At 34.6% G+C, this 11007-nt stretch overlaps 1 protein-coding gene across 1 annotated transcript; it reads left to right on the top strand.

The window, feature by feature from the left end:
• Positions 1-324: 324 nt before the first annotated feature.
• On the top strand, positions 325-2992 carry LOC140969050 (putative receptor protein kinase ZmPK1). Its single transcript, XM_073430260.1, has one exon. It carries the CDS (start codon positions 584-586, stop codon positions 2945-2947), a length of 2364 nt encoding a protein of 787 aa, XP_073286361.1. The 5' UTR covers positions 325-583; the 3' UTR covers positions 2948-2992.
• Positions 2993-11007: the final 8015 nt, after the last annotated feature.

Raw genomic sequence — 11007 nt, 5'->3', positions numbered from 1 at the left:
TAAAAAGTAATAATTTTTCATTGATGACATATCCGTCTCACAAAACACGACTCGTGAAACTGTCTCACCCAAGTTTTTGTCAAAAAGTAATTTGTTCTGATCAGATATGATCATGGAAAGTTGAGAGGAGTGGGACGAATGCCAATTTCGGAATAAAAAAAGTTGCACCAAATTGACTGACCTGACCCTCTTCTATCATTAACAACAATATATGTACATGAGAACCTTTAATCATCGTATCTCACGAGCCAAGCGTAATAAGCATCTAACCGGTTGGCTAAACCCGATCTTTCATCCTATCAAGAGGTAAAATTATGCTGCTACCAAGAAAATTTCTATAAAACATGGTTCATCCAATTGGAACAAGAGATGATGCAAAGTGGAATCCTTTCTTGACTTGTTCAATTCCCAAGTTTGCCTCAAACGGGTAATAAAAAACTTAGTTTTTATTAAATTTCCAAGTTGATTCGAAGTTTCCTATAGGTTTACTTTTCTGCTCTTGGACTAAGTCGACCTACTGTAGCATCTCATTAACCTCCGAATTTGAAGAAGCAGAGGAGACACACATAATACATTCTTAGATATGAAGATCGTATTTGGTCTTACACATTTTGCTTTGATCCTATTCTTACCATTTCCATCATCCTCCACCAGATATGAAACTTTAACCCGAGGTTCGTCTCTAGTCCTTGAGCGTGACTCTTTAATCTCTTCACCATCAGGAATTTTTACTGCTGGTTTCTACCCGGTTGGTGATAACGCGTACATCTTTTCGTTATGGTACACGGAGCCTCTGTTCGATGGAAATTTGACTGTGGTTTGGATGGCTAATCGGGATGAACCGGTTAATGGAAGATACACGAAGCTTTCTTTGTTGGACTCCGGAAATCTTGTCCTAAATGACGCGGGACAGTCTATTGTATGGACCAGTGGAACCCAATCATCTTTGCCGGTGCTATTGAAACTCCATGATAATGGCAATCTTGTTCTCCACAGAGAAGATGGTGTCAATATTTGGGAAAGTTTCGACTCCCCGACGAACACACTTCTTCCTCTCCAATCACTTCGAAGAAATACGAAACTAGTAGCCTCGCGAAGCAGCAGTGACTATTCTTCGGGTTTGTACAAGTTGTTGTTTGGCAATGATAACGTCCTATCTCTTCTCTACGACAGTGAAGATTTTAGTAGTATTTACTGGCCTCCGCCGTGGCGAACAATTTGGGAGGAAGGAAGGACTAGCTACAATGCCAGCAAGATTGCCACCTTTGATTTAAGAGGATCTTTTCACTCGTCGGATGGATTCCAGCTCCATACATCGGATTATGGTTTCGGGCCTCAGAGAAGAATGACTCTGGATCACGATGGTAACCTTCGAGTTTACAGTTTAGACAAAGAGCTGAGGATTTGGAATGTCACATGGCAAGTCTTCAGGCAACCTTGTAAGATCCATGGCATTTGTGGTGTCAATAGTGTGTGCACTTACAGACATGATTCAAGCCGGAGGTGTTCGTGCTTACAAGGACACAAGATGAAAAACGCTGCCGATTGGTCGAAAGGATGCGTCCCAGAATTCAAGCTTCCGTGTAGCGAGAGCTATTCCCCATACTTTCTTAAGTATAATCAATTTCAGTTTTATGGTTATGACAAGGGGTTCTTCCCAAACTGCACTTTGGATCAATGCAAGAAATTGTGCTCGAGTGACTGTGAATGTATAGGATTCCAGTACGACCAGGAGAGTACTGGCTCGTATACTTGTTATACTAAGCCAACATTGTTAAATGGATTACAAACTCCGGGAGTGCAGTCCTGGTTTTACTTAAAATTACCTCAATCTTGGGGGCCTACTGGTAGAAATTCAACACTAGGCCATATCGACATGCAGTGTCCGAGCTCCGTCACACAACTTAGCAGGCAGTACAAGGAGGAGGAGGAGCATGGCTGGTTCAAGTACTTATTTTGGTGCACTGTGGCAATCGGAGCATTTGAAATCTTTTGTCTGCTTATATACTTGTATTTAACCCACAAAAGTTCAAGTCCAACCAGACAAGGGTATGTTCAAGCTGCTACTGGATTCAAGAGATACACATACGCAGAACTGAATAAGGCTTCCATTAACTTCAGCCAAGAAATTGGGCGAGGAGGCAGCGGTGTGGTGTATAAGGGAACTTTATCGGATAATCGGATAGCTGCCATCAAGTTCTTAAATATTGAAGCAATGCAAGGAGAAGCTGAGTTTCTAGCTGAAGTTAACTTGATTGGGAGGCTGAATCATGCAAATTTAATTGAGTCGTGGGGTTATTGTGCTGAAGGGAAGTATCGGATACTCGTTTTCGAGTATTTAGAACACGGATCTCTTTTAGAAAATCTTTACTCCAACAAACTAGACTGGAAGAAAAGATATGATATCGCAATAGGCACGGCTAAAGGGCTAGCATACTTGCATGAAGAATGCTTGGAGTGGGTTCTCCACTGTGATGTGAAGCCTCAGAACATACTTTTGGACACAAACTACGAGCCTAAGGTGGCGGATTTCGGGCTCTCGAAGCTTCTGAACAGAAGCTGCAGCGAGGAGAACATGAACGTATCCAGGATACGAGGGACAAGAGGTTACATGGCTCCTGAATGGGTTAGTCACCTCCCAATCACTTCTAAAGTTGACGTGTATAGTTACGGGATTGTCGTGTTGGAAATGGTGACTGGGAAGAACCCGAAAGATTTGTACGTTGAGACGAAAAACCGTGGGATGGGGGGGAAGATGCTGATGAATTGGGTGATGGAGACTACGAATGAAGAGGGATGGATTGAGAAAATCGTTGATCCTAGTTTGGGAGGTGAGTATGACGCGGAAAGATTGAGGAATTTAGTGGAAGTGGCTTTGAAGTGTGCTCAGGAAAGTAGAGATGATCGGCCAACGATGAGGGAAGTTGTGAGTATGTTAGAAACATAATTCCCTCTATTGGTTTATGAAATTAATTATGTTTGTCCTTGTAACTTACCAATACAGACCAAGTCTCTGAATTCTTAATGAAATTCATCATTTGATTTTGGATATAAAACTTAACAGGTATTTGGAATTGAGACTTGTTAATAGTTTGGATTTGGATGAGGCATATGGTTCAAATTCATTTCTCGGGAAAACAAAATAAACTATTTGTCCCCTTACTTGGTCCTTAGCCTAACTTTGATTTCAAATTTCAATCGTAATACAACAACTTTCTTCCTTTTTGCAATTTTAAGTATATTTTGTCCGGAGTTTGGACGTGGAGAGTCACTTATTGCTGACATGGCCGAGGTGTATAAACAAAATTATTTCACTAATACTGAGATAAGAGTACTAAAATCAAAAACTTATTTTCTCATATTCATGCTAAATTTTTTAGAATTATTTAAATACTATATGTTATAAACCATAAAAGAAAGAGAGATGAGTAAAGAGAATTCATGAAAGAGAAGAGAGAACGAATCAATACTCAGGGTGCAATTTTCATTGAACATAATCACCCTATTTATAGAAAAGATTACGACATACAAATCTTTACCTATATTAACTTGTCATATTTATCTTGATTACAAATCTAACTAAATAAGATAATCATCTATAATAAGAATATATTTATAACACTCTCCCTTATATGATTATTTACACAAACAATCGATTCGCCAAATATCCATGTGACAATATGGATGCTTAGAAACTTCATCGAGACTTAATGTTGTCTCGTTAAAACCTTTCAATAAAACACATTGGGAAAAATCCATACGAAAAAAATATTACATTAATAGATACTTTTTTTGATGTATTCCCGACGATAGATTCGTCTCTTTAAAACCTTGCTAGGAAAAATACAGTGGGACAAAATCCTAGTGAAAGAAAGAATACGATATTTCTCGTTAATTGTTAATTGTTAATTGTTAATTGTATCATTCAAAACCTTGAAACGAAAAATCACGTGGGGAAAAAATAATAGATGAGGAAAAAGAGTACAACTTTGATTGCTCCCTTGTTGCAAGCATCACTTGAAATAATCAATTCTTCGTATTTTCATCTTGTACACTGATTTGCCAAAATTGATGCAGGTGATAATTTTGTAAAAAAAATCAGTCATATTATCTTCAGTTGTTGATAATCTCTTTCTTTAAATCAAAAATATATACCATGATCATTTTAATTTGTATAAAGACATGTTCTATTGAAATAATAGTTTTGGCGTTGAATCTAAATCCATTTGATACCTCAAATCCTAAGAGGATTTTTTATGCATATCACTGTCAAATCAACTGATCCATGACAACTGAAAATATTTTATCATAACCGACTTTGTGTTAGAAACTCTGAGCTAAAGTGTGCTCATATTTCACATGTCATTTGTCAATATTTTTATTGACAATCATTACGAATTGTATTTCAAGATAATCATAATTTTGCATTATAGCAAAAACACATTAATAATTATATCATTTTGATCCCAAATAATATGTGAAATCTCATCTTTCAATATACTTGTTATTCTTCATTAATAATACCATCCAAATTGGATTCATTAAAATATTTGATCGATCACGCTTTTAGCGTCTTTTATGTTTACTTGCAAGTAATATAAGATATGTCTTGCAGGATATCAATTTATTTCAGAACAACTAGCCTCTATTATTCTTTTGACATTGAGATATTCACTCATTTTCTTTGAAGGGATTCTTCGTCACTTCAGACGAGTTGTATATATACATTGTTCAACTAGAACATTAATGAAGCTTAATAGTATAATCGATCTTATACACAAGATCAAATAGCGTATTTTGAGATTTAAACTTGGAACTTCGTGTTCACTTTATATTACATTAGGATCGATCTCAAAAATATTCTTTTAGCTTCTAGTTCCTCCCCCTCAATGTTGGAAATATCTTTTTACAATAATAACAAATAAGAAATTGTGTCATAAAAATCTCATTGCTCAAAATATTTGATCATAAGATTCAAATTATTTCTAACATATCTACAATCTCTTCAAGAGATTAACTTTAGTGCATTTGTCGCACATAACACATTATCAGTTGGCACAATATATACAACATATATTTTCGATGTCCCCAAAATATGATGCATTTGTTATCAAAATCAATGATTTCAATTGTTGATTGGAGGTATAATAAATTAACTAAACCAACGTATTTCTAATTATAAAATTAATATTCATATTCTTTCTTTTAATCAACGTATTTATAATCATAAAAAAAATGCGTTTCAATTGCTATCAATGGCCAACCACCCTTATTTTACATGACGTCTCTTTACTTTTACCTGTCAAATATTCAATGTTCTTTGTTTTTTGGTAAAAACTTGTGTGAAACGATCTCACGGGTCTTATTTTGTGAGACAGATCTTTTATTTGGGTCATCCATGAAAAAGTATTACTTTTTATGCTAAGAGTATTATTTTTTATTGTGAATATCGGTAGAATTGACCCGTCTCATAAGAGACATACTCTTGTTTTTTAGCCTAAAATTTAGATTTCGGTATAACTTCTTAATTTTTATAATATTATTAAAAATATTTATTGACCATTTTCTTATTAAAAAAACAACTTTTATTTTTAATTAATTTACAATTTATTTCATATATATATATCTTAACTCATTTAAAAAAATTGTTCCACTAAGAGCTTCTCCAATCGAGCTCTAAATTAGCGTAAAAAGCAAGATGGTGTAGTTTGTTCATTCTCCAACCCAGCGCTATGTTTGACGCCAAGATAGAGATTTGCTGCAGTGTTGCACCAAATTTGGTGCAACACTATAGCAATAGCGTTGCTTTTTTTTTTTCTTCTTTTTTTTTGTTTTATTTTTGTAATTCCTTTTTTTTATGTTATTTTACTTAAACTCTAAATATTATATAATTAGTTTTATAATCTAATTTAATTATTAAAATGTATTATTTCAAACAATAAATTTTAACAAAGTGATTTTAAAAAACTTGGATATTTTAATTTAATACATAATTAATAAAGATAATATTATTATGTTAATAAATTATTTGTGATAAATTAGTTGTAGTAAATAAAATAGTATAAAATATGCCCTGAATATCTTAATCATGTAGTTATAATTAAATTAATTAATATTGAATACAAAGATACAAATATAAAAAAAAAATAAGATTTCAAACACTAATTTTTTGAAAATCAAAGAAAATGATACAAAATTAAATAAACAAACATAAAAAACACTAAATTATTAAAATTGACATTACAATACAACATAAAATAAAATAAGATGACAACACTTAAAATCAAAGATAATGATACAACATAAACCTAAACAAGATAATAAACAACAAACTATTAAAAATCATACCACAATAAAATAAAATAAGGATGACAAGCACTTAAATTTAAAACGGAGGTAAGCTGGATCCAGATCCTTCAATGTCTCCAAAATATTTTCCATAGTCGAGACTATCACGTGCACGTTTTCTTTCTTCCCTCTCACTCAAAATTCTTGACTGTTCGTGTAATGCCCGAGATGTTATTACTGTGAACAGACCTTACTTAATTGACAGAATTAAGATTGTAGGAACTCACATGGCGAAGCCGGGAGTCGGTATAACACAAGACTAAAAGTTTGTACAGAACCTTTGGCACCCGAGCGGTAGAAAATGACCGCCCGAGCGCCAATGCATTACAAAAGAAGAATTCATACAGAACGTCTGGCGCCCGAGCGACTGAAAGTTACCGCTCGAACGCCAGAGTAGAACAATTTTAGAGCTCGGACAGAGCCTTCCGCGCCCGAGCGGTAGTCTTTGACCGCCCGTCAGAATTTCAATCCGACTTCAGTATCGTGTTTCTATCGACGAGAGCTTCAACTAGACGTAAGTTTTATTAAATTTTGATATGGTTTGAAATTATGATATTGTCAGAATCGGATAGAATTGATATATGATGTTCTTGAGATATTAGAAATCGTAGAACCGAGAACATATTGAAGACCACATTGTTTATACATTTGTTATGATTTTTCAGAGATGGAATTGAGATTATTCAGATTTCTGAGATTATGGGTTATATTGGATATTAGTTATGATTTGTAATTGATATATATTGTTGTCTGAGTCGACGGGGATATCAAGACTATACTGTTATGCCGTCGAAACAGAATTAGATTGAGTATTGATCAGAATGAGTATTGATATGAGTTGTATATTGATATTGTTCCTATTCGACACGTCATTTCAGATTGGTATTGACAGCTTCGAATTCAGGACTTCGACTTTGTCAGAACTACAACAAGAAAGGTATAAATCAATGTTAACCGAGAGATCGACTTGGGTCAGACTAGACTTGAGTTTCCCTAAATCACATACTTGTATGTTATTGGTTTCATACCTTTATATTGTTTGAATGAGTATGCTTAGTCTATTGATTTATAGCAAAGCAGAGAATAACAGATAGCTATTGAGTGAGAGTCACTGACAGAGGTGCCAGATTATGACAGAGTAGTCACTGGCCCATTGCACATTGTCAGAATAGGCATTGGCGGATATGCTAAGTCTATGGCGGATATGCCAAGACACTGGATATTTGATTTATATCGATGTTACTTAGGAGTGGATCGATTCCTATCGCTGAGATTCGATATATGTGTTAATGTCCAGGAACCGGGATCCCGAGAATAAAGATGAGTCGAGTCTGAAACGACGAGTCAAAGAGTTTTATCTGTATTCACTAATGTGACATATATTATTATTCATGTTCTTTGATACATGGTTTATGCTTTTACAAATGATTTTATGTATTGTATTGATTCATTGTTTATATTGGAATTTTATTCTCACCGGAGTTATCCGGCTGTTGTCGTGTTTGTATGTGTGCATGACAACAGGTGGGACAGGATCAGGGTCAAGAAGAGGATGAGAGAAAGGACAAGTTAGCGTGGTGATCCGGATCAGAAGTAGTTAGGTTTCAGCACTTGATATATAGTAGTTGAATCCTAGTTTCGTTTGTTGTATGCTGTACAACACTTGTACTTCTATACTGATGTGTATACTAGATTGATTCCATTACGTTCCGCATTTAAAACAAAAAAAAATTTTAGACCCTATTAATCTTAATTGATTGAATTATTCCCAAAGAATGATTAAGAAATGAATTAACGTCCGGGTTCCCACAGTTCGGCCCTAAAATTTTCACGCAAAGATGGATCTTGAATTGAGTTGAGATCGATTACCAAAATTTTGTTTTCTTCTTGAAACCTAGTCAAATCTAACATTTGTTGATTTTGTTCTATTTTTGTTTCATTTTGTTCCAATTTTTGTTCAGTTTGTTGCATACGTTTTATCTGTAATTCTTTGTTATGTTCACGATACGCATTTCAAGTTTGGATTATTTCCAGAATTTTTTCTTGTCCTAATCTCATTGATTCAATTGTCTGTGACATATATTAATCTTTTTTCTTTTTCAAATTTGCTTTTTTCACTCCATGTAGAACCCGTAAACCAGACTACGTATAAACCATGCATAATTTCTAGTATTTTAAATTAAAAATGGTTTCTTTATTATTTAAAGCATTTTTTTAAAATTTGATAGTCATGATTATTTATTTTAAATCGCATAAGTTTAGTTTTATCCTTTCAGTTAAATAAGTGAGGCCGGACTGGAGTTTGAGTTTTAAGATAAAATTTAATGATAAGAAATATTCCTAGAATTTATTCATGATAAAAGATAATTTATTTTAATGTAAAAAAATGTTTAAGAATTTAATTAATTAATTAGAGTTAAGTAGTAAATAAATTCTTCTATGTCCAATAATTTAATTAAAATCCTAAATTAAAATATGTGACCAATTGAGATAAGTTAATCTAGGTTTATTTTATTTAAGAAATTGTAACTTAACATGTTAGTGAATTTAAATTAAAAATTAGTCATGCATACAAGATAATCACTATCCTAAATTAATTATTTAATTCACTAAAATACTTAATGGGTAGATAAAACTTTAAAGATTTAAAATACAAGATTTAAGCAATATTCTCACCCCATTTTAATAGAATTTTCGGCCACCCCACTTCAAAGGATTTAAAATTTTGACAACTCATTTTCTTTGATTCTTTTACTTATCCATTCTTGGTAGATTAATCCCCTCAATTTAATCACCACTAATTATTAATTAAACAATATTCCTACCCCATTTTTTACAAGAATATCGGCCACCCCCTTTAAATATTTGATATGGATTGACAACTCACCATCTTGATTCATATCCTTAATCTTTTCTTGAGAGATAATTCCCTAATCATGTAATCTTCAATAATTAAATAATTAAGCAATTTCCTACCCCACTTTGAATGATAAAAATCGGCCATCATCCCTTGATATCATCCCTCAATCCCACAATATCATATCATTCATATCTAGCAATCAACTCAAGGATAGAAAGATTCATTTCCTCCCTTCTATCTTGCAACTTCCTCATTCACTTCCTAGCCATTTCTTTCTCCTCATTTTCGAAAATTTTAGAGCATTTTAGAGAGGAAAAATCGTGGGAGGCTAGCAAGAAAAGAAGAGAGAAAAGTAGAAAAGAAAAGGGACTCCGTCTCCTCCGTGCCGTATTCATCGTATCGATTTGTTTTCATTTCAAACAAATCCAAGGCATGTATATATTATTCTTTTCTCTTCAATCAAGTCCTATACATGTTTTTAAACCATATTTTGTTCATGAATCATGAAGCATATTCGAAATTATGGCAGCAACTTTTCAAAAAATCTGTGCAGAATTTTTACTCCCACTTGTGCTTAACGTTTGGTATGATTTTTGTGATTTCAGGGGTTGGCTTGGTTCCAGGCATTCAAGGCTGCACCTAGGCATGTACTAGAGTGTATTGGACTCATGTTGGTCCATTAGCTCAAGCCCCTACTCGCTGGATTCAAGACTTGACAGCAACTCCACCATAGTTGCAAGTTGAGTCTCGAAAATTCTGGTTTTCGAATGCTCAAGGAGGTTCGAATCTTGGTTGGCTTTTGGGCCTGTAACCATGGTTAGGACCCTCTCTTAGCACGTCTAGGACATGACCAAGATGACCTTTCATGGCTTGGTTCATGATCCCATCGTAAGTTTAAACAAACAAGACAAGTCCCTCGGTTTCCTTCTTTTTCGGTTTTGGGTGTGTGAGTTTCGAAATTTGTGTGTTGGGTGGATCTTGGTTGGCTTCTAGCGCTTAGCCATGGTTCACACAATACCTCATGATGTCTAGATCATGCCATATTTGATCAAATGGCCACTGGAATGATATATGACAACAAAATGAAGCAACACCCTCCACGGTACAGCATGGTGTTCTCGGGTGGAACTTCGGATTGTCGTAGGTGTTGGTTTGGATTATGGTTGGCCTATGGTCCTTAGCCATGGTTCAATCCATACCTTAGGATGTTGGGAAGAGGCTCTGGTCGGTGGTTCAAGCCCCAATGACCATTAGCCTTGTAAGCGAAGCCAAGCAAGCACAGTTGCTGCCCCTGGAATTTTACAGCAACTTTGCCTTCGATTCAGAGGTGTGTTTCGAGTCCTTGGTTGGATTTTAGACTATGGCCTTGGACCGGACAGTACCTTATTGAGTTAGGAAGGTCATGTTTTTGGCCGTTTGTGATTTTGTTAAGTTTAGAGGTCGTACGAGAATTTACGGTGCAATGTGCCTAAATGACTTTCGAAAGAGCGTTTCATGTTTTGGCCTCCATTCTCCAAAATTTCGACTTGTACAACTTTAGGCGCATTATTTCATCATTTTAGGTGTAATTTAATCATGAATAAATTATGGTTCGGTGTTCGTTCGGGTTGACACGGAGTCATGGTTAAATACTAAGTCGTTGAGCGTAATTGTCTCGTTTTTGGGTTCAATTACGAAGTTTTGGTCAAGTTAAATCATTTGCATATTTTCATGTTAGAATTAGGCGCAACGAGCCTGGGAACGATCCAACCCACTTGGTAAATTAATACATGATGTTTAATTATGTTATTTAATTATAT

Source organism: Primulina huaijiensis, unplaced genomic scaffold (assembly GCF_012295235.1).
Source record: "Primulina huaijiensis isolate GDHJ02 unplaced genomic scaffold, ASM1229523v2 scaffold40011, whole genome shotgun sequence".
NCBI lineage: Eukaryota > Viridiplantae > Streptophyta > Magnoliopsida > Lamiales > Gesneriaceae > Primulina > Primulina huaijiensis.
Note: the sequence above shows the minus strand (reverse complement) of the source record. Positions and strands in the feature narration are given on the sequence as shown.